Source organism: Pteropus vampyrus, unplaced genomic scaffold (genome assembly GCF_000151845.1).
Source record: "Pteropus vampyrus isolate Shadow unplaced genomic scaffold, Pvam_2.0 Scaffold10, whole genome shotgun sequence".
Classification (NCBI taxonomy): domain Eukaryota; kingdom Metazoa; phylum Chordata; class Mammalia; order Chiroptera; family Pteropodidae; genus Pteropus; species Pteropus vampyrus.
In genome coordinates, this window is record NW_011888791.1 from 7,675,086 (window position 1) to 7,701,103 (window position 26,018).

Genomic DNA, 26,018 nt, shown 5'->3' on the forward strand with positions numbered 1-26,018 from the left:
ATTGAAATATCTGAAAGTATTTAGGGAGTTTAACATTTAAAATAACTATCTTCATCTCAGTCAATGTAAAGAGCCATGAAATGTCTATGTACAAAATAAACTATGTATTTCTTGGTTCTTATTTCAAGAATTCTAAAATAGAATTATACAGTACAAATAACCAACGAAATTTGTGCCCGAGGATATTAGTCTGTTACTCCTTGAGTGTATCCTAGAAAATTGTTATATATGTACATATACATGTATATATGTATATAAAGTACATGTATGGTGTAAAATACACTAGATGTTTTATACCAGAATAAGAACATATTTGGTGGAAAAGGAGAATATTATTTAAATGATTAAGCATTAGAATTTTCAATTACATTGTGATTTAAAAATTTTTGATCACAACACTTTTACTATTCCAAATCCAATATACACAAAACAATGACATATTATAGGCTTAAATTTACCCTAATAATTAACATATAACCTTACATCTTTTTCATTTTCAACATCAAGATATGATGAAATACTTTGCTGGACTGCTCTTCCATAAATCCCTGATGGTGGTTCAATACTTTGTTTAATTGAAAATTTCTCCCCATTTTCCACAGAAGATATTATTGATTGGTTGCAGGTTGCTGGTGCTGAATTTGGACTTCCAAATACACCTAAAATCAATCAAATTGTCATTAAGTATTTATGTGATGTCACTCTGGATAAAAAAAAAAGTTTAAGACAAGACTGATGTCTTTGAGAAATAAAAATATAGTTAATAAGAAAAACATGTTAAATAATCATAAAATATATAAGCAAATACCCTAATAGGGCGATAATATCAAATGAGAACCACATAATATAAGTGCTGAGTTCACAGGAAGGAAAGGTTGCTGTGAGCTGGGTATTTAAGATGGTTTCGAGGAGCAAGGATTTGAGTTGGAATTAGAAGACACAATGGATTTGGAGACAAGTCAGGAAGAAGAGGAGGACATCCTATGAGATGAGGATCCTTATAGGCAGTGTTGAACAAGTATAAAGCATATTTGCAGAGTTAATAAATTAGTTTGGTTCGGCACAAGGCAAATAGAGGAAAAGAAAATAAGTTTGCCAGAGTAGTTTGGAGCCAATTTGAGGAGGGCCTTAAATTAACTTAATGAGACTCTGTCGAGCAAAGAAGTTAGGAAAGCTTTCCAGGCATTTCATTCTATTTACCAAAAACAAGATATACACCCTCAATGATTATCATCATATTCTAGTTTTTCAATTAAAAAAGTGAAGTTTGGATGTGTTAACTTGATAGGGGAATCCTTTCTTAATGTATATGGATATCAGATCATCATGTTTTACACTTTTAAATATCTTATAAGTTTGGCAATTACACATCAATAAGCTAAAAAAAAAACCCCACCTAGTTTTAAAGGATATTTGCAAATATCCTATTCAAAGGTCCCCTAATCACTCTAAAATATATGAAAGGTGTTAATTTTGATTTATGTAGACTTTGTATGGGAGTAAAATTATATTAATTTATAATGATTACTAAGCTGATATATAAGGACAATCATTTGAATTTGAACTATGGAAAAATTGTCTTAGCTATGCTAAAAATTCCTTAGAAGTATCCAAACTGGTGCTGTCATGTACACAATGCACATCTCTCTGAAAATTAGTGACATGAATTTACTGTAGTTTTATTAGAGGATAGAAACATCAAGTTAAGTATTCACTTCTAATTCTTTCAATTTAGTAACTTTTTAAATATAAAGTTTTATTCAACACCCGAATCACACTTTTCTCTATTGATATATGTTGCTTATGTGTGAAGAACACATACAATTAAAAAGCTAAATAACTTTGAAATACCTTTTCCAACAACTACTACTGAGTCTTCTGATAAGGTATTCATGGATGTGAAGTCAAAACTGGAAATTTGTTGTAAATTTGATGATGACCCTATAAATCCTTAAGGGAAAAGAAAACACATTTTAAAATACTTATTATATATTATTTTAAGATATCATAATATGGTCTCTTAAAACTAAAAAATAATTTCAAACGAAGAATTTGCAATTTATTTATTCACACATTCATTATTCAACAAATATTTATAACTAGAATACCTAGTATGTACTAGACACTAGAGAGAAAAGAAACCTTCCTTCTCCTAAGAGGTTTACACATGCCAGAGTTAAGAATGGGAAAGATATACAAGAAAATAAACATAGCATGATAGTCAAGTAACAAAAGAGTAACCATGAAGGAAAGCCTATAAATCCTGGAAACAGATTAAGTTAATCTCACAGCAATCTGTACTTTTCTAGGTTATCTTTTACCTCAATCTATGATTATTTATTTAATTATTCTGTTTCTTACTAGACTGTAAGCTCTATGGAGAGAGAATCTATGCCTAGTTTTGATTATCATTCTTTTCTACTGCTTGGCACACAGTAGGTGTTCAATAAATCTATGTTAAATGAATGTTACAAGGCAGAAAAAAATGAAAAGCAAAATATAATTAATTTAGGGCCTGTGAAAGAAAATCAGTTAACTACTGATTTTAAATTTAATTTAAAAACAATAAAAAATTAAACAGATTATTTTGCTAACTTGCTAAAGCTAATAACTTGTTTTGTCTATGTGTGAACATGGCAGAGATTAAAGAAAGAAACCCATATAGGTGATCATTTTACATATTTTCCTTTAAGCATAGTTTGGAATAATCAAAATTAATGTGCATCTTTACAGTATACACCAACTAATAGAAACATAAGAAAGCTCCAAAAAGTGTTCAGTGACAAAGAGAAGCAAATTTCAGTAAATTGAACAATTCACTCAACATTTACTCCCAAGAGGGACTATATAAAGAACATGTTATCTTTAAGTAATTTAACTTCATTTATCAGAGAGGCTGACATAACTAATAATTTTTAATATTATTTTTCCTTTTTATACTATATTTTCTTCTAAACAAAGATATATTGAAAGAAATATTGCTCAAATCTCAATTCTAAAATACAATGAAAAAATATGCTTAAAAGATCCTTTCCATATAAACTACTCTTATATAATCTCTTTGTTATTTCCATCCAATCAGTCAAATAAAGAGAAAATATTAACTCATGGAATCTAGCTTGCTAACACTATAAGCATCTATCATTAATTACTTTCTCAAGTCACTAATTAGGGCTCTAGATTGTTACTATATTAGAAAAATAAAAACTAGCAGAGAGGAGAGGAATGGGAAAGAAGAGGTGGTTCTGATATCTAATCCTAAAAATGTCTGAGGTTTCTTGCAAAATGAATCCACTCACATATGCAACTCACTCCCAATATTTCTTATGGAATTATTTTCATTCCCTTCACCACTGTACTCAGTGTTTACTTTAACCTGATTATTTGAGAATGCAGTTTTTGAGTGCTTTCACTGAAGACCACACTATTAGTTTTGGTTGGCTCATTATCACGTCATTCCTTTAACATGTGGCACTTAACACCTTTATATATATAGCGTAATAGGGATATAAAGCTAATAGCACCTTTACTTTTAAGTATCTTATCCTACTCCAGACAAGAAAAGTGAAAAAAGTTTTCTAAAGAAATGGCTTTTAAGCCAGTATTCAAAAAAGGAACATGATCTGGACTCCTTAAGATTAAGAAAGGACATCTAGGCAGATTATATATCCTAATTAAGAAAACTACTAGTATTAAGAATGCTAGAGCACAGGGCATGAAAAAAGGTATAGTAAGAAGTAATACAAGCAACTTAAGGCAAGGTTATTAAGGATCTGAAAAATTAAGCTACAGAATGGGTAATGGAACTACTCAAGATTTCAAGTATGCAAGAGAGGATGACTATATATAAGACAATTCTGCAAGAGTATTAAAAAGGGATGAAAATAAGAAGCAAGATGTCTTATCAGAAGGCCCCTGTAATTATCCAAGGAAGTGGTGATGAAGGCCCAAATTAAACTGAGAACTGGTAGGATGGGTCACACTGACTGAACTTGGAGGGTAAGGAGAAGACAACTCTCCAGTTTTAAGTCTCCATAACTGGGAAAATGCTGATGCCACTAATAAAAATGAATAAGAAAGGAAAAGGAGAGGTCTGCAAAGGAAGGTAAGCTTGGTTTTGAACATATTTATTCTTGCTGACCAAACACATCTACTATGTGTTCGGTTTAGAGTTGGAATCTGCGCATGAAGGAATTTTCTAGAGTAGAATTAACTGCCGGTCAAAAGATATAAATATTCTTTTTTTATGATTTTGCTGTCCAAAAAAAGGATATGACTAGCAGTGAATTAATATATTCAGCAATTATTTCAAAACAATTTAAAAAAGAAAATTTAAAAATTATATGTTAGAGTATGAGTTACCTTTAGGAAGAAAAGTATATTTTGTACTTGATTTTCTTTACATGAGAAATAAAATATATAAGTAAATATGAAAAAACTCTGTCACTCTTTTAGAAAAACAATGAACTGATCTCTTCCACAAAGAATAGATATTGAATTATATTATGGAATTGAATTTTAAGAAATTTATTTTGAAAAACCCACCAAACGAAACAAGATAGGTTTCTAATAAAGTTCACTCTTACCTAATGAGTTATTTCCACCAAAAAAAAAAAAAATTTCCTAGAATGCCTGATTGCCTGTATATATGGCTTAAGATGATCAAAAATAACAGAAGTTGACCTTATTACAACCACAGTTGCTATGCACAAAAAATAACAGTTCCTTACACTTGCTAGATGATTACAGCACTGAAACACAAGTGACTTCTAATTAGTCTTTATAAATATTTATACCCTTTAAAAATCACTTCTTTTTTAACCTAAGGAAAATTTTTAAAATGCAGCTGTAACAGAACAAATGAACAGAGCAGTCACAGATGTGTGTCTTGCCACTAAGTCCAAAAAAAAAAAGGAATGTAAATTGTTAATGATAGCTAGTGATAACAAAGAAACCTTCCCATGTTCTACCACAGGGAAATTATATTCCTGTTTCCAGTTTTACTCTATGGTTACAACCTAAGTAGTCATTTGGGAGTCATTTACTCATATGATTTGTCCACTCCATTTTATAGTAAAATGTCTTATAAAAAAAGTGTGTGTGTGTGTGTGTGTGTGTGTGTGTGTGTGTCCCCTGGGAGGCAGAGGTGAGTAGGGATTCTGTACTTTTAACCTGTTGGGCAGTCACTTTTCTGCACTGGCTCCTCAGGCAAGCCCATAAGCCAAATTATGAATCTGTGTGTTCTACTTGGTGAAATTATTTAAGCAACAACATATCAGCAGAAGGGTAAGAAGAAAAATCTCAAAACTGAGAAGTCTCAGTTATTGTTTCATTATTGGTATGCTCGGAGAGGATTCTGATTTAAAGTCATTTAGTCTTAAAAATTAACTTGTCATGAAATTTACTAACCTTTGGTATGCTTAAAATGTCTTGGCTGCTCCTTATTTTGTATTTTTAAAACACTAGGTGAAATGTCATGTGGACTATCATCTTCAAAATCACCACATCCAAACCCATAGTTCATACGTTGACCAATTATGCTTACATTGGATGTTGTAATGCCTATAAAATAAAATGCGTAAAAATATTTATTTGAATGATTTAGGTAATATTATAGAGAGGTACATATCTCCCCTATAAATCTATTGTATCTTCTAGCCTTTTTAAAATGTCAGTAACAAAACAGTAGAAATTGTTATACTTTGTACTTTACTAGCAGATAAAAATATTCATTATAAACTATACTACATTTTATAAAACAGGCTTTAAAATTACAATGAAATGCAAAATTCAATGTTTAAGATAATATATATATTTTAAAACTATGACAAGCATTTAATGTTTAAATAACATTTTAACCTTCACAGTAAAAAGAAAAAATTTTTCATCTAGAATTTTTAAATTATGACTTAAGAGACGCATATATGCTTCATTTCTCTCTTTTCTCCCATTCTCATGTAATGGGTCTATACTGGCCTGGCTAGAGAGACGGTAAACTACATAGCAACTAAGAGCTCAATTCTGGAATTTTGCTTCCTGGCTTTAAATCATAGCCTGCTACTTAAATTACTGACAGAACCTAGGCAAGACACTTAACCTTATTTGTAAAATAGGGATAATAGTAGAACCTCTTCCAGAACTGTTATGAGGATGAAATGAAAAAATTTCATGTAAAGAGCTTCGTACAGTTTGTCTAGCATACTGCAAGTACCCAAATATTACATTCCTAATTAAAAATAAAACAAGTCAAACTGTTATACAGGCCTCCTTTTAATACCAAAAGTTTAATCTATATGTTTGAGTGTTTAAACTGACCACCCTATACTAATACTTTGCAGCTAAGAAAACCACAAAATGTCTACTAAATGGAAAATCCTAGGCAATACATATTTGAGACACCATCCATTTTTATATACAGCTCCTATGTAAATCATTAAGTAGTATTAATAAAATATAATTTATTTTTAATATTATTGTGGGTATTTTAATAAAAAACAGAATAATGAAGACGAGAAATGGCTGGTGGCAGCTGGGCTAGAGAGGACCGCACAGTTAAGGGCACTAAATCAGTTCACATAGAATATTTTTAAAAATAACTGAGATAAAATGATTGAGAACTTCCAGAAGTAATATGGATATCTTTCTAAATTCTTCTTAGTTTTGATAATTCACAAGTAAGCCTCATTTGAGTGAAAATGCTTTTTCTTTAATGTTTTCTGTTTGAGTGGAAATGAGACTAATCACTAAAACTAAGAGCTGGTTGTTTAAAAAGTTAAATAAAATTGACAAATCTGTAGCATCACACTCTCTGATTTCAAACTATATTACAAAGCTAGAGTAATTAAAACAGTGTGGTATTGGCATAAAAACAGACACATAGATCAATGAAATAGAACAGAGACCAGAAATAAACCCATGCATATATATGGTCAATTAATTTACAACAAAGGAACCAAGAATATACGATGGGAAAAGTACAGTCTTTATAATAAATGGTGTTGCGAGAGGCAACTAAAAATGGCATAGATGACATCAAAGTTGGGTCAGAAACACGGAACAAACAGCAAGAAAAGTCAACTAGAATCTAGATGAACAGAAGCACCACAAATAGGGAGAGGAATAATTAATCAATCTGCAATGGTAGAAGGTAGGAGGGGGCAAAGACATAAGGCTGCCCGGTTCTGAGCGGCTAAGTGGGACAGAGCCATAGCAGCAGCGGTGGCAGTTGGCAGCTGCAGATGCCTCTTAGTGGCTGTGTCTGCAACTGGACTTTCATAGTGATGGACTTGCTCGCTCTGAGCACCAGCGCCTGGTCGGCTGCTCAGGGGACACCATGGCCTTACAGAGGGACACTGAGCAAGGGCCAGAGGTGAGACTTTCTCCCAGGCAGAAGTGATAGAGGTATCCATTGTTCCTCTATTGAGCCCTCCCCACTCCCTGTGTGTGGACTCAGTGCCTCCATAGCTGAAATGTCATTGAACTAAATAACAGAGGTCACTCTGCCCAGAAGATACCCTGAAATTCCACCTCCTCAACTTGTTGCCCCACCCAAGCCATATCCAGTTGTATCCTTGGTGAGTCCGGTGCTCCTTACTGAGCCAACCCCAAGACCCACACTGGTGGCAGCTGGCCTCGGTTTCTGGTGTGGCCTCTTGAGGAAACTATAAGCACAGCATCTGTGGATTGCTTGCTGAATCTTAACTGGTAGCCCTGGAGGGGCAGAGGCTGGGGCTAAACTTGGCCTGCTGCTGAACCCCTCTCTAAGGACTGTGCCACTGGACACTGACTACACAAAGCTAAGCTAATAAGACCAGGAGACTTAGGAGGTTGGCTTAGTACCTAGAAACAGTCACAGAAAGGCAGCCAAAATGGAAAGATAAAGCAGCATAAGCAATGTGAGAGAACAGAACAGAGATGCAGGAATAATGGAGTCAAGCAATCTAACAGATGCAGAGTTCAAAATACTGGTTAATAAAGATGCTCAATGAACTTAGGGAAAGTGTAGATGAACTCAGTGAGAACTTTAACAAAGAGATAAAAAAACATAAAAATGGAAATGGAAATTATAAAAGGGAACCAGTCCGAAATGAAGAATACATTATCTGAGATGTAGAGTATTAGAAGGAATCAACAGAGTAGATAAAGAAGAAAATTGAACTACCAATATAAAAGATGGGGAAGTCAAGGACATCCAATTAGAACAGCAAGAAAAAAGAAGCCAAGACTATAATAATTTAGGGGCCTATGGGACACAATTAAATGTAAAATCATCTGGGTCATAAGGGTACCTGAAAGAGAACAAGAAGTTGAAGAGCTATTTGAAGAAATAATGATGGAAAACTTCTCTAATCTGGTGAAGGAAATAGACATAAAACAACAAGAAGCTAAGAATCCCAAGAAAGAGAAACCCAAAGAGGACCACGACAAGACACATTATAATTAAAATGCTAAAGGTTTTTACAAAGAGAGAATCTTAAAAGCAGCAAGAGAAAAGCAGTTAGTTACCTACAAAGGAGCAACCATAACATTGGAAGCTGATTTCCAAAAGAAACTAGGCAGGACGGAAGGGCTTGTCACAAAATATTAGATGTGATGAAGACCCAGAATCTACAACCAAGAATTCTTTATCCGGCAAAGCTATTATTTAGAGTTGAAGGACAGATAAAGAGCTTCTCAGACAAAAAGAAGCTAAAGGAATGTATCACCACTAAGCCAGTATTATTGGAAATGTTGGAGGGACTTCTTTAAGAAGAAAAAAACATGTATCAAAAACAGGAATAAAGAGACAAGCAGCCCTGTATAGTCTAACATGATGAAGCCTTCCGTCTTCCTGCCCAATTAGGGCTCCAGGAAAATGATTCTGCTGTGCAAGATGGACTGACAGAGAAGGGGTTTATCACCACCAAGCCAGTATTATTGGAAATGTTGAAGGGACTTAAGAAGAAAAAACATGTATCAAAAACAGGAATAAAGAATGGTAACAACTACATTCCTATCAATAAGTACCTCAAATGGAAAAGAATTAAGTGCTCCAACTACAAGATAGAGTGGATGAATGCAAAGGAAACGAGGCCCCTACATGTTGCCGACAAGAGACTCACTTCAGATTTAAAGACACACACAGACTAAAAGGAAGGGAATAGAAAAAGATATTGTTTTGATGGACCTAGAAGGTACTTAAGTCAGACAGAGAAAGATAAACACCATATGATTTCACTTATATAAACGGAATCTAAGGAATAAAAAGAGCAAACTAATCAAAAATAGACTCACGAATATAGTGGACAATTTGGTGATGGACAGAGGGGAGGGGGGATTGGGGCGTTGGGAGAATGGGGTGAAAGGTTAAAGAAGTACAAATTAGTAGCTGATGGATGGTCACAGGGATGGGGAACATGGCATAGGGAATGCAGTTAGCATTAATACAATGGCTAGGTATAGGATCAGGGCACGGAGGGAGCAATTGGGGGGATCATTTTATGAACTATATAGATGTCTAACCAATATACTGTATACTTAAAATGCATTTAAATAAATAAATTTTAAAAAAGGAATGGAAAAGAATTAAGTGCTCCAACTAAAAGATAGGGTAGCTGAATGGATAAGAAAATAAGACCCCTACATATGTTGCCTTTAAGAGACTCACTTCAGATTAAAAGACACACAGAGACCAAAAGGAAGAAGATGTAAAAAGATATTGTCTTGATGTACCTGGAGGTTTTGCACTGAATGAAGTTAGTCAGATAAAGAGAAATATCACAATTTCACATACGTGTGGAATCTAAAGAACAAAGCAAACGACAACAACAAAAATGGAAATAAACTCATGGATACAGAGAATATTTTGAGGGCTACTAAATGGAAGGAGAGTTGAGGGGGATGGAAAAAAAGGGCAAAGGGATTAAGAAGTACAAATGGATAGTTACAAAATAGACATGGAGATATAAAGTGCAGCATAAGGAAAATAGTTAATAATATGTAGGGGGAAGATGGGGACTAGATTTAGTGGAGTGATCGTTTTGTGAGCTATATAGATCTCTAATAACTATGCTGTACAACTGAAACTAATATATTATTGTATGCCAATTATAACTGAAAAAAAAAAAAACCTCCTTGAATTGTACAATGTAAACACGAGAAACTAATTGTCTATAATATTTCTGTAAAGCCAGAAAAAAAATAAATGGTGTTGGGAAAACTGAAATTCCACATGCAAAAAATTGAAGCTGAACCATTATCTTAAAAATACACAAAAATTAACTCAAATGAATTAGGTGATAAACTCCTTGACATTAGTCTTGGCAGTGATTTTTTGGACTTGACATTAAAAGCAAAGCCAGCAAAAGTGAAAATAAGTGGGATTACATCAAACCAAAAAGCTTCTGCACAGCAAACTATCAATGAAATGAAAAGCTAACCTACAGAATGGGAGATAATATTTGCAAATCATGTATCTGAGAAAGGGTTACTATCTAAGATATATTTTAAAACCTCACATAACTCAATAGCAAAAGAAAAAAAAAACAATCCAATTAAAAAATGGGCAGAAGATCTGAATAGAAATTTTTCCAAAGAAGACATAAAGATGGCCAACAGGTACATGAAAAGATGCTCAACACCACTAATCATCAGAGAAATGAAAATCAAAACCATAATGAGATATCACCTTATTCCTGTTAGAATGGTTATTATCAAAAAGGTAAGAAATAATAAATGTTAGTGAGGATGTGGAGAAATGGGAACCCAGGTAGGAACATAAACTTGTGCAGCCACTATTGAAAACAGCATGGCAGCTCCTCAAAAAATTAAAACTAGAACTACTATACGATCCAGCAATTTCACTTCTGGGTATATACCAAAGAAAACAAAAACACTAGCTTGAAAAGATATCTGCACCCTCATTATTTACAATAGCCAAGATATGGGAACAACTTAAATGTCCATCTATAAAGGAATGAATAAAGAAGATGTGATATAAAGACTGTTCACCCATCAAAAGGAATAAAATCTTGAAATTTATGACAACATGGATAAACCTTGAGGGCATTATGCTAAGTGAAATAAGACAGAAAAAGACAAATGTTATATGATCTCACTTATACGTAAAATCTTAAAAAAAAAAAAGGCTCATAGATACAGAGAACAAATTGGTGGGTAGGTCAAATGGGTGAAGGGAGACAAATGTACAAACTTCCCATTATAAAATAAGTAAGTCATAAGGATGTTATGTACAGCATGGCAACTATAGTTAATAACATTGTACTGCACGTTTGAAAGTTGCTAAAAGAGTAGTTCTTAAAAGTTCTCATCAGAATAAAAAAAAAATCTGTAACTGTGGTGACAGATGTTAACTACACTTGTTGTGATGATCATTTCACAATATATACAAATATTGATTCATTATGTTGTACATCTGAAACTAACATAATGTTGTATATCAATTACACCACAATTTAAAAAAAAGAAAAATAGGTGCTAGTAATCTATTGCCACAGGAAAAAGGTTTACTATAACATCATTCAGGAAATTTAGCACAATATGGCATAATAGTGGTGAAATATATGTGGAAATGTTTATTGAAAATGCCATTGTAAAGAGATTAATTTATATTTTTTATATAATTATTTTTGTTTTTGCCTTCAGATAGTCTTTATTCTGAGCATTATCATTTTTATATTTTACTCATGAAATAAATTTGTAGGGATCATTCGCTTACTGAAAATAAAATAAATCCCATCCTACATAAAAAATATAAACCCATTCGTAAAACCATAAACCATTCGCAACTTTACATTTTGAGAGTGTAACTACATTTAACCAAGTCTATCTTACAGTGAATTCAATAACAGTGTTTCCAAATCTTGATCCTAGAAATACTTAAGTTACTTGTTAAAAATACAGATTTCTAACTCTGAAGATTGATTCATTAAGTATTAATGAGGGCCCAGAATCTGTGTTACATGAATCCCTGGTGATTCCTAGGATTAGGCAAGTTTGAGAATCTCTGGATATTAAACAATTTGGGGAAACAACGAATATTGCATATAGAAAGAAGTATGTACTGTTTTAAGAGCTATCTAACAAAACCTAAATGACTTAGAAGGTCATACAACTAGAGTCAGAGGTAAACTCAAATCTATGTTTTCTTAGTCTATTTTTTCATAATTGCAAAGATATTCTTTAGAAAGAGGACTCCATTTTTATAAACTAGATACAATCTAGCACTAGCATGTCTCGTCAACCTTATATAAATATTTGTAAAGTTATAAGTAATTTATTAGGATGATAAGCCTTAAAAAAGGATTAAAGAATAAGTTTATATATTTCTTTGTGTCTTCTACTTTACGGGAATAAATACAAAGTGTCTACCACACACCAGATGCTTGATGTATGTTATACACCTAAATCTTTACTATTCTTCTCAAAGTTTACATTATCAAATGAGGAAAGTGAGTTTCAAAGCAGTTAAGTAACTTGTATAGCTCATGAATATGGTTATTAAATGTCAAATTGGAATTCTATCTAGAGTCTATTAGATAGAATGGTGTTGGGAAAACTGACTCCAAAACACATACCACTGTCTTCCTGCACCTGGTAGAGTAATATTCTATCTGGAGTCTTTCAGATAGAATGGTGTTGGGAAAACTGACTCCAAAACACATATACACTGTCTTCCTGCACCTGGTAGAATAATATCTCTTTGTTGAATACTACCTTTGTGGAAGCCAGTATACAAAGCACACATGGCTGAGTTGGGCACTCATGATTATGATAGAATCTTGATAGGCAATCAGAGGTAAATAATCTCTGGGGATCAAGAATCTGAGTGTCCAAAAAAGTAAAACAGATACCAGTATAAAGATGTCGGTGTACTCAAAAACAGAAAAGATCAAAAATCAAATAGAAAAATGGACAAAACATAAACAGTTCACAGAAAACAACATACCAAATGTAGTTAATGTATGAAAAGGTGCTCAACTTCACTCATAAATACAGATTAAAACTACACTGGGATACCATCTCTCACTTATTATGTTGGCAAAACCTCAAAAGTTTGACCATGCACACTTCTGGCAAGACTGAGGGAAGCAGGCACTTGTATACATTGCTGATGGGAATGCAAAATGGTAGAACCTCTAGGGAGGGGAGTTTGTGAACAGCTAAGAAAACTATAATTTAGCCCGGGACTGAGAAATCTCACTTCTAGAAACTAGCCCTAAAATATACATCTACACAAACGTATGCCCAAGGTTATTTACTGCCGCATTATTTGTGATTGCAATAAATAAATACCTAAGTGCCCATCTACAGGCAAGTTAAATAAACTATAGTATAGCTACATAATGTATTATGCAGCCATAAGCAGGAAAATATTATAAAATAATATAGAGTGAGTTTCAAGATATATTTTAAGTTAAAGAAAGCAAAATACAAAGAAGTATATGTAGTATACTACCTTTTGTGACAAAAGAAAGTTAAATATATACACACACATACATACATTTACACAAACGCGCACACACACACACACACACACGAAGATAAACCAGAAACTAATAAAAAGAACTATTAGCCTAGAGGCTGGTGGATGGGAAATAAGTGAGAGGGATATGAATGAGAATAAGAAATCTCTAATTACATTTTTTCATATAGATTATCTTTTGAGCATGTAAAAGCTTAACATTTAAAAAATAAGTCAAATATGATAAATGGCATACTCTAAAACTGGAAACCCATAGAAACAAATGAACCTAAAGACATAGCAAACTGATAAGGCAACCACAGAAGAAGGAGAATACAAGTAAATTTTTAACTCAGTTCTCTGACTATTCACTCTTGGTAATTTTTGCAGGACAAAAATTACTGCAAAAAACTCTCAAATTTCTTTTACAAGTCTGTTGTTAGCAGTGATGTTTGTGTAGTAATTATGAGTTTATGCATGCTATTGTATATAGCAAATTAGTGAAATAAAATAATCTTCAGAAAGCTCAGAGTCTGATCATGAGAAGGAGAAAAAATGTCAGTGTAAGATATGATTTTACAAAAGAATAATTAATTTTGTTTATGAATAAGGGAAGTCTTCCCAGAGAAAGCAATTGAGCTGTTTTCACAGCTGAATGGGGTGTGTTGTGAATTCCAAAGTTCATCTAGAAGAAATAGTATGTGCCATTGCAAAGAAATAGAAAATGGTAATGAATGTAGTCTGATTTAACTGGAGCACAAGATACAAAGAGGGTAGTGAAAAATTAAGCTGGCGAGGTAGGTGGAACCAGATCATGGAAGAATGCCATGAATAAATTTAGGCTGGGCAATCTAGTCAGATTTGCATTATAGGGAATGGGACTGAAGCTGGAGAGAAATCTTAAGAGGCTAAATAAGTAGGATATGAATAAGATAGTGGGAGATAAAATAAGATAAATTTAAGATGTATTTAGGAGCAAGAAATTAAAAATTTTAGCAAATAATTAGATACATACATAGTTTTTAAGGAAGGTAATTCTGATGTAAGGTAAGGTAGCTTTAAAGTTGTTAGAACTTTTACACTGAGATCATATAAAAATAAATATCATAACCCAATTTGTTACAATTCATTCATAATTCAATAGTTTTACTAATTATAGAGAATCACATGCAGTTCCCACCCCTAACAGATCAGATTCCAAATATTTTTGATTACTAATAAATTATTTTTGTGAAAAGTGATGTTATCAATTAGATTTCCAGGTTCACAAAATTTTTAACACAAGATACACATGCACTTAACTACTAAATATTTTTTAAAGAAATTATCTTTTGTGACGCCCAATGGGTCTCAGACTAAGCTGCTTATTAGGGTCATCTGGAGAGCCTTTAGAATTCCGATGGCCAGGTCTTATTCCATATCAATTAAGTCTAAATGTCTAGACATGGGAGTGAGGCATAGGTATACCTATGGGCTTACAGGGAGTTCAATTATTTAGGTAAATATTTTTTCTTCTAAGAATATAGCATTTATTCTTGCCAAAATGTTCTTTCAAGAAAATAAATGATTAGTCTTAACTGGTAACTACAAAATTTCTAACTCTGAAATGCATCTGTTATCATTTTTGACACCATTTAAAAATCATATTTTCTATGTTATATTTATAGTCATAGAATACCTGTCCTGGGGCTTTGTTCAGCTATCTGAGAGATTTTATTCTTTGCGGAAGAATGTCTCGTTGGACAAAGTTTGGATCCAAATGTTGGAAATATGTCTGACCTACAACGAAACAAAGTAATTTCAATAAACATTTAAGATCTAGAGTGCTTCAACATTCATATCAAACATTCTATATATTTTTTATTAACTCACTAAACTTATGCAGCAACAAGTATGAAAAACTAAGGATAAGAATATTTTTTCACCTTTTGAATTTCCAACCTTTTTAACATAAGGTCAATTCTAAATTATTCATAGGAAGATTGACAAAGGAATCGAAAACTCTCCAACTTGTGCCATATAATCTTTTGCTGGGTCAAAAAAACACAACTAATCCAAAGAAAATATATTCCAAAACTAAACCAAATGATTCTAATTATCTAATATACTACCTTCATATAAAAATATACTATTTACCTGTAATATAAAAAGAGACTTAACTACATTATAAATAAGGTCAGAAGCAAGTGAGTTTAGTAAATGCTGCTTTTTTCTTGGACTATCATTTACTGCACTCTCCTGCCTTTAAAAAGGTCTTACAGGCCTTGTTTCACAAAGAAAGCAAAGTGAAGAATGTTAAATATTACTATGAAAAAAAAAAACCCTTTTAAATCAGTAAGTGTTATAATGTCAGTTCCAATGATAGACATTATAAAGAAGAGATTTTACAAAAAAAGTACAATTCTTAGTAATTGGGTAGCATATTTGTTAACTGGCCTAGTGAGAAATCAATGTTAAAGCTTTTAAGACTAATTTCTCTAGATTATTGTAAATTTACATTTATACTAAGTGTATTTGACTTGGATGAAAGAAAATACCTAGTTTCTAGAAGAGTGGTTCTCAGCAATTTTTCCTCCCCAACCCACTTAAGGATGAAAGTCCTGCGTGAGGTAGTGCTGGCTTTCTTTGGCCATGATACTTAAGTCAGGATGCAAGGCTGGTTGAGAATAATTGCTCTAAAGCTATTAAACTTAAATGTAGAGATACTAAATTCATTAAGGATAATTTTGTCCATAAATGAGGATATACTGAACACCCTTCTCACAGAGTTCAATATCTGAAGCGATAACTCCATGAGACAATATATGGAAGAGTGTATTCTAAATGTTATAGTAGCAAATGAAGTTTTCTTCTCAAATTACATACAGGACCTTGCAACTGTAGCAGTATAAAATATAAAATTTCTCATTCATGGAAGATAAAGGAAGGACTTTAGGTTTAAAAGATAAATATATATATTTTAAATGTCTGGTAACTTAATGTAAAAATAGTTACTCTACCAGTCCACATATCTATTCATTTTGTAAATTTATTGCATTAGTCTATCTAGGTAATTACAATAAAGTTAATTTCTAGTAAGAGAAAAATTCCAGCTGCAAAATAAACTGATATTTATATTAAAAATATGAAAGAAATCACAGGATGAGAAAAAACTCAAAACGGGACACAGAAATTCAGTTTAATTCTATCAACTGCTGAAATAAAACACCCTTTTTCATTAAAGTTAACAGAATACCATCTCTCCTTTGATTATGCAATCTCTTTTTACCTCAATTATTAGAGGTTCTAATTCACTTAAAAATTTTAAATATTCATTTCAAACAGTTGTATTAAAACATAGTTGACAAAATCAAAGGAAAATAAAAAAGATTGACAACACCCAGTGTTAATAAGTTTGTGAAACAACTGGAACTCTCATACATTGCTACTAGTAGTGTAAAATTACACAAGCATCTTAGCAAACTGTTTAGCAGTTATTTAAAAAAGTTAAATATACATCTACCCTATGACCTAGCAATTCTACTCTTTAATTTTGTCTAAAATAAAGAAAGGATTCCCTAAAATCCTCAGATAGGGTCACAGAGATTCCCAGAAATCAAGGTGGGAATCATTGCTTAAAGATGTAAGAGTTTATTGAGGTAATCTGGAAAAGTTTATCAAATTGCTATGCTGGAAAATATTCTGTCAGTATCGGTGTCCAGGACTCTAATTCCAGCACTCCTGATGTAAAGAGACTCTTAAGAGGGCTGTGAAAGGTATGGCATGGAGTCCTAAGTTTCTACAAAATAATGGAATAACAAAATATAAACAATAGTAGGGTAACAGGTGGAGTTTATCCATAACTTAGAGAAAATCGGTGATGAGTTTTAAACTAAAGCAATAAAATCAGCTATAGGTCAACTGCCAGAGTCAATGATCCAGAAAAGAGCTAAAGGAATATTAGGATAAATCTTAGGCAAAAGAACAACTGGGGCTTGGGGAATAGACTTTATATATATTAGTTTAGGTGCTCTAGATTACAGTTGGGGTTGTGTTTTCTCTCTCCACCCCCATAACCAAAACCAAAGCCAAACATGGTAATATATGTAAACTTTTCCACTGCCTTTTAAATGTACTTCAACATTTAACAAACTAGAAAATAAATTGTTTTAAAGGTTTTGTTTTGTTTTCAACTGTGATAGTAGGGCTTCAGGCTACAAATTACAAAATAGCATTAATTTAACACGTGAAAAAATAAAATACATTATTCTCTTCCCCTGGGGAGTTGTAGACAGAGAAGAAGTCAATGACTCTTGGCTGTAAACTCCACTTTCACTGTAAGAGCTGATGTTTGGAGAGGAAGATCGAGATGGGGAGTCCATAGTCAAGTCAAGCTTAATTGCAGAATCAGGGCTTTCAAGATCAGAAGTACTGCCACTCAGTTTTGCTCTTTTCTTAGCTGCACTGTTACGAAGGGACCTAAGAGAGCTGTGCATCTAAGAAAAAATAAAAACAATGAACTTTAAAAGATAATTATATTAGTAAAGTTTATCTTTAAATTTTAAAACCCATTAACTATATCTAACTAGCCAGTCTTCAGTCCAGTACTAATAAGATAAATGTTAATGTATTTGTACATAGTATAAATACAGATTTCATTACTTAGGTATTTATAAACAAACCGCTAGGTTGTAAACCCCTTAAGAGGAAGAATCTCAAGCTATTATTCACCACGGTATTTCCACCACTGGGCACAATGACTAATATACTGCAATAATTTAATTAATAAATGAATCATTGAATCAAATGGTAAGACAGCAGTGAGTTAAAGTCACAGAGGTCCAACTAATCATAGGTCACCCGTTTGTTTATGTGGCTATTTAGAAGTTCTATGAGAAGGTTAGCAAAGAGTAATCAGTTTTCTATTTAAAGTTCATATCCAATTTGCCAGTATTAGAGTTGAGAGAATAATAGATCATTTTATGTAACTTCTGAAGCCAAGTATTTCTAGAAACGCAGAGTATAAACTCAATCAAATATATTAAGGTTGTGAATAGAAATATGAACAAATTAAAGAATACAGAAACTTACATAAACTATGTTTTGTTTACATTTTGATTATAGCAATTATAATGGTTGATTCAATAGTATAGGCACTTCCCTATAGGAGTCAATCCTAGGAGGGGTCAATATCCTAGGAGGGGGTCAATTAGTAGAATACTTACTAATAATTACATAAAAGAAATTACCCTTTCAATTATCCACTAAAAGAAAAAGGGTTATTTTTAAGTGATCATAATAATGTAAAATATATGTAATCAGATGAAATTAATGAGCTATGTAGGAAATGCATCTTCTGTAAGTTTCTCTCCTCTAAATAATTCCCTTCTGAGTACCACTGAAATACAATTACAAAAAAAAAAAAAGGGAAAGATTTTTACAAGCAGTTATAATTTGGAATGACCAATTCATTAAGAGCTAATTTTGGTACTTTATTGGTTTACAAATGTTTAATGTTAAAGAAATGCTTTTAAAATGAACATGCATTAATATTTGTTTTATTGAGTAAATGATCTGTACATGATGCTAACATCTTAAAAATTAGTTAAAACAAGACCACAAAATACTAACATTGAGTCCTTCAGTTTATATATTTAATGTTAAACATTTTTTTCAACCTGACATCAGGCAAACTGAAATGATAAAAAAGAAGCATCAAGAAAATAGTGCTCTAAAGCCAAAGTAACATAGCGGCCACATTCCTTCTCTGGCATAAGTAATATGGACAGTTATCATATTGGCAATACATTTTTATAAGTATAAATGGAGTGACCTAGTATTCAAAAATGAATATCCAATATGATCTCAATTCCATAAAGATAAGTAAACTTGCATATATGCACAATCGACATGCTCAAGAATGGGGAGGGAACTATATTATGTTTCATTTATTTAAAAAACAGAAAATATATGACAAATTGTTCATCTGGGAGAGGTTGGTGCAGGAGTATATTCCTATATTATTCTTTTATTTAAATACTTTTAATTAAAATAATTTAAAATAATTAAAATATTTTAAAATAAAATACTTAAATACTTTTAATTAAAAAATGAACGATATATACATAGAAGAAATACTTGAAGGAAACACATTAGAATGTTAATAAGTTGTCTCTGGTAGTAGGATTTCATGTGATGAATTTTCTTCCTAGTACTTCACTAGTTTTCATATTTTCTATAATAAATGTGAAATATTTTTTATAAATAAGAAAACATGTTATATAATGTTATAAATAAAAAGACATGTTATATAAATGTAAAAGTACTTGATTCTTCCTTAAATAACTACTATAGAAAATTACAAGCATTTTAAAATTATTAAAAATGGTATTTGGTTCTAACCTCTTCTTGATCTAAATCTTTATCCCTGATATTTAATTCTGAAAGAACAATTGTAAGACTATCTTTTTCACTCTTCCAAATATCATCAGGCTCTTTCTTTTTGGGTCCCATTGTGCTTAAATCAGCTTTATCAGGCAAAAGGCTTATTCCCCTTGGTATGGGAGGTACAGGTTTGGTCCCATTCAGGCCTCGTCGGGAAGACGGTGATCTTGCCAAGGCAGGCGTAAGCTGAACTGGAGGTTTTTCTTGAGAATTTTCTCCTGTATGAAAAATACATATTTTACTTTTTTCTTTTTTTTTTTTTTAATTTCAGAGAAGTGGAAGCTTAATCACAAGTGTTTGGAACAGTGTTTTTAAATTAAAAAATATATGATCTTTTTTCAGAAATAAAGATTACTACTAAAAATGAGATAAAAGTATCAATGTCCCCTAAACAAATATAGCAGAAATGAGCCATGTCAAATCCTTTCATATTAAATAAAAATATTTTATACAAACTTAAATTTCTACCTTCATACATATCACCATGACTAATATTTGTATGGTAAAGTCCATAGTAAGTGACAAGGGCTACTTTAATTACATTACTATATGCAAAGCAGTAATACTGGTCACTGGAGAAAACAATAATAATGTTTCGATTTTCAATACAATATTTGATCTTGTAGGAAAGGGAAATATAGAAACAAATTAACAGAAAGGAATGTGTGCTAACGGAAAGTAACAAAATTGACTGACTATGCATTAAAGTGACCTTATGGTTATAAACCAGAACATTAGTGTTGTGGGGTAGTTTAAAGGTAGAACATCTTACATTAGAGGCTGGGGATAGAAAAGCATATGGGACATAGAGGTTGCCTTTAACAGACTTTTTATTTTGAGACTGAATCTGTCTTGAATAAACTTATATATTAATTTCATGATTTTGGAGTACGCTATTACTAAGACTATTTTAGTTAAAAACAAATAATAGAAAACTCATCAAAATAATTTTAACATAAACTTAACATTCAATAAATGTTGAATAAATACTAAACATTAATTATAGTAAATATGTAAATAATATTTTATATCTGTAAAGCTAAAATTTGTTAGTAGGCTCTCAGGCTGTTTACAGTGTTCATGTCCATTATAAGTCATTATTATTTGCCTAGTTCCCAAAAACAATTCTGAAGTGGCAATATTAGGGGAAAAAAATGACTAATGGACAAAGATAAAATGCAATTTACTAGGTTTTAAAGATCTAACCCTAACTTCAAAACAATAATTCAAACATATAAATAAACTTGAACAAAGTATTAATTTTTACCATCATTTCTTCCTGTAGGGCAAGAAGATTTTTGGCTGACAAGCTTTATCTGGGGACTTGGCTTCGATAATCCTTCAAAGCTTTTAAGAGGCCAGGAACTTGAGAAATTAACAGAATTATCTTGAGACTTCTTTGGAGATATAGTAAGAGATGTGTGCTTTGGGCTAGTTCGAGGTGATGAGAGAGGATAGGATGGAAGGATGAAGGCTCCTGAACTTGGATTTGGACCAGAGTATGATGAAGTACGTTCTGTTTGACCACATGTTTGTTGTGTCTTACTGCCAAAATTTAGGCTAGCATACACTGTAATAAAACAAAAGAGAATATGTTATTTATATATACAACTTCTAAGAGTTTCAAGTTTTTTGCTTTTCACATTAAGGTTTTTATTCCATCAGGCATTTTATATTTTTGTACAACATAAGGTAAAGATCTAATTTAACATTTTTCTATACAGATAGTGCAATGTTCCAAGTGTCACTTTTTGAACTGTCCATTCTTTCCTTTTTATCTATAAATCTCCTATCAGCAGTCCTCAACTTTTTTGGCACCAGGGACCGGTGCTCCTGAGAATCTAATGCCTGATGATCTGAAGTGGAGCTGAGGCAGTGATGCTAGCGCTGGAGAGTGGCTGCATGTTCAGATGAAGCTTCGCTCCCTGGCTCACTGCTCAACTCCTGCTGTGTGGCCTGGTTCCTAACCAGTAACGTCTGTGGCCCGGGCAGTTGGAAACTCCTGTCCTAAGTATTATTTGGGGCTATTCTTGGATGCTTCTTATTGGTTCAATTAGTCTGTCTGTCTATATCTATTACAATGTTTTATTTATAACAGCTCTGATAGGGTGAGTCCCCTTCCATTTTGATCTTTAGAATTATCTAGGCCATTCTTGGCCCTCCATTCTTTTATGTGAATTTCAGGATCGGCCTGTTAGCCTCTATAAAAGATCCTGTTGGAATTTTAGTTGAAAAGACATTAAACTTACAGATTAATCTGGGAATACCTGTTATTTTCCTGACATTGACTCTCCCTGTTTAAAAATACGAGATCTCTTTTAATTTATTCAGGTCTTCTTTTATGTCTCTCAAAAAGTATTTGAATTTTCATAATAAAGGACATGCAAATTTTTTGTTAGATTTCCAGATATTTACAAATTTTGTTGATACTATAATGCCGTTCTTAGACACTAAATTTTCTGAAAGTTGCTGGTGTCTAGGAACTTTATTGAGTTTTACATTCTGGTATTATATCTGGCAACCTTACTAAATTATTTAACATTTTAATAGTTTTCTGTATAACCTTTGGGATTTTTTATGTAATCTAATAATGATAATAATGATAATGATAGTGACTATAATGATAATAATGATGACAGCTAATGCTTATTGAGCCCTTACTAGGTGATAAGTGGTATTCTAAGTACTTTATATGGATTAACTAATTTAATCCTCATAACAATCCCGTGGGAGTAGGTACTATTCCTATTTTCCAGGTTAAAAGAGAAATAATAAGTAAAAATCACACACTAGGAAACTATAAAACTGGGATACCAAACCAGGCACTGTGGCTCTTAAGCCTGTGCTCTTAACAGTGTACCATGTTTAATCTGGGAATAGCAACAATTTTTATTTCTTCCTCTTCAAATTTTCTACTTTTTATTTTGAGCTAGGAAATTCCTAGATAGGTAATAATATAATGACTCCCAAATTTTTAGGACTGATTTTCTCTTAAACTCCAGATTCAATATCAAAATGCCACTCGACATCTTCTCTCAAGAGACAGATGTCCCAAACTTTACATGTCCAAAACAAAACTGTCGATTTCCCAGTCATATCTGCTCTTCTCCTAACCTTTCTCCTCTTGGTAAATGGAAGCTCTGCTTGTCAAGTTGTTCAGGTCAATAGTGTTGGACTCATCTTTGATTCCTCTCTTTGCTCAAACTTCCCAGCTAATCCATTAACACATTTTATTGTCTCTAATGTAGCAATACAGGGTAATCACTAAGACTGGAAACTTGGTGAATACAGAATAAATAGCTTATTCATAGTACATTAATATATATGTAAAATAAAATGACCTAAGTTTCCAAACTTTACAACCACGTTTTATATCAGAATCCAACCACTTTTCATCACATTTATTGCCTCCTCTCTAATATAAGCCATATCATCTCTCACCTTTACTATCACCATACCTTTCTAACTCATTTGCTTTTCACTCCACCTCCACTATTGTCTAGTCTATTCTCTACATAGCAGCTCTGATCCTTTTAAAAGGTAGTCAGATCATTCTATTTCTTAACTCAAAAACCTCCAATGACTTCCCATCCCACTCAGAATAAAATCCCAAATCCTTACCATACCTTACATGGCCACATGTCATCTCCCCTATAATTATTCTCCCCCTCTACCATTTCACTCTCTTGCCATTCCTCTAAAAGGCCAAATATGGTCCTACCTCAGATCACTTCTACTTTGTTGTTCTCCCTGCCTAGAATGTTCTTTCTACAGATATCCACATGGTTCACTGCTTCATTTCATTTGGGCTTCTGTTTAAATGTTATCACTTAAGAAAAGTCTTCCTTGTCACATTCTGTCCTCTTACACTGCCTTAGTTTTCTTCATAGCACTTATTTCCATTCTTATTGCTTATTTATTATCTTCTTCTCTACTAGATTTTGATCTTTAGATTCTAGAAGTGTCTGTTCTTAATAATTAGATGAATTAGTAATTAAATACTCGACAGCAATGGTAACAGTGAGCATCTGTGTCTTCTACTTGACTTTAAAGTGAATTCCAGTATTTTACCACTAAGTATATTTGTTATAGGTGTTAACAGATATCATTAATCAGGTTAAGAAAGTTATTCTTAGTTTGTTATGAGTTTCTAATTATGCATAGATGTTAAATTTTTATCAATTACTTTTACTGCATCTATTGATACAATTATATGGTTTTTTTCTCCCATCTGTGATAAGATTAAACTACAGGTTTTTTTCTGGAAAACTTGTACTTAGACATAATATATAACATAAAAATTTTAAAAACACATTGCTGGATTTGGTTTGCCAACAGTTTATTTAGGACTTTGACTTTCAAAAAAGTGAGACTGGACCACCGTTTATTTTTCTTTATTCACTGACCTTATATGGTCATGGTATTAAGGTTATACTCGTTTCATAAAACAAATTAGGGAGGCTTCCTTCTTTCTTCAATCTCTTAGTTTGCATAAGATAGGCTTTACCGCTGCCTTGAAGTTTTGACAGAATACTAGGAAAGCCACCTGGGCCTGGGAGTTTTGTTTTTGTGGGTAGAATTTTAAACCTAAAATTCCTTTAATGAATATAAGTCTATTCAGTTTTTCTATTTCTGAGAAAACTCTTAGAAGCTTATTAATTGCATTGTTCAAATATTCTGTATCATCTAATCCCAAACTTTTTAATCTCATTAAACTTTTCTACTAACATTTATAGATTTGTTAATTTTTTCCTTGTAATTTTGTCAAAATAGATATATATAAACTCACATATATATGTACACACATTTTAGAAGTCTTATCTTCTTAGTGAATTGTTCTTTTTTATTATAATGGCCCTCTTTAGCCCTAAAAATGTTATTATAGCTTTAGTGCGTGTATTTTCCTTAACATCAATATGTCTATACCCACTTTGAGTATTTGTCTAGTAGAGTAGTTACCCCTTATCATGGAGGATAGGTTCAGGCATCCCAGTGGATGCTCCAAATCAGATAGTACCGAGCTTCATACATACTATATTGTTTTCTGTACATACATACCTATGATAAAGTTTAATTTATAAATTAGGCATGGTAAGCGATTAATAACAATAACTAAAATAGAACAATTATAACATTGTACTGTAATAAAAGTTATGTGAATGTGGTTTCTCTCTAAAAATATCTTATTGTATTGTACTTATCTTTTCACTTGAAGGAAGCTTTTTACGGTTTCTCTTTGGCATATCCGAATTGCCAGCATCACTACTCTTGCGCTTTGGGGCCATTATTAAGTAAAATAAGGGATATTTGAACACAAGCACTACAATATGATGACAGTCGGTCTGATAACCAAGAAGGCTACTAAGTGACTAATGGGCAAATAGTGTATACAGCATGGATACATCAGACAAAGTGATGATTCACATACTAGGTGGGACAAGTGAGACAGCTCAAGATTCCATCGTGCTACTCAGAATGGCACCTAATATAATACTTATAAATTGTTTATTTCTAGAATTTTCCATTTAGTATTTCCAGATAGAGGTTGCCTGTGAGGCAACTAAAACCACAGAAATCAAAACCGCGAATGAGAGGGAACTACTGTATTACGTTTTCCATGATTTACTTTCTCCCATTCTATTTTGATGGATTTTAGGTGTGACTCTTAAAAATATCATTTAAATTTTAAAAAATAAATAAAATCTGATCATCTCTGTTATTTAAAGTTAAGTTCTATCCACTTATATTTATGGTAACTACAGATATGGTTTTAATTCTATCATCTTATTTTGTGCTTCCTATTTATTGTGTTTTTTCTTCATTACTTTTTTCTTGCCTTTTATTGACTTTTCCTTTTTACTCAACTAATACAAAAGTCTATTTGTAACCTTTTAGGGGTTCCCTTACATTTTCCTTCAATATCTTTTGGAAGATTTTCCACAACAAATAACCTAGCTTATACATACTAACAAATACAATATTCTTCTGAAGATTTAAACAACTACATGTACCACTTACTTTTAATTCATATCTGACATGGTTAGAACCACTACTTCTACTTAAATCTTATTTGGCTGCAAAATAGACTGTGGTGGTCACAAATTTACATAAAGAAAGAAAACTTTCAGTTTCC

General features: G+C 32.3%; 1 protein-coding gene across 3 annotated transcripts in view; it reads right to left on the minus strand.

Annotated features, from left to right (window-relative positions):
- TOGARAM1 (TOG array regulator of axonemal microtubules 1) overlaps nt 1-26,018 on the minus strand; it is a 68,015-nt gene that overhangs the window by 23,960 nt on the left and 18,037 nt on the right. For 2 of the 3 annotated variants that reach the window (XM_011376189.2, XM_011376212.2), the window contains exons 4-10: nt 21,153-21,455; nt 19,844-20,103; nt 17,705-17,937; nt 15,141-15,241; nt 5,410-5,562; nt 1,852-1,950; nt 484-659 (exon numbers count right to left, since the gene is read on the minus strand). In XM_011376189.2, the coding sequence (XP_011374491.1) occupies nt 484-659; nt 1,852-1,950; nt 5,410-5,562; nt 15,141-15,241; nt 17,705-17,937; nt 19,844-20,103; nt 21,153-21,455 (1,325 nt within the window). The remainder of the gene's footprint in view (nt 1-483; nt 660-1,851; nt 1,951-5,409; nt 5,563-15,140; nt 15,242-17,704; nt 17,938-19,843; nt 20,104-21,152; nt 21,456-26,018) is intronic. The other variant, XM_011376203.2, reaches the window with a different exon arrangement.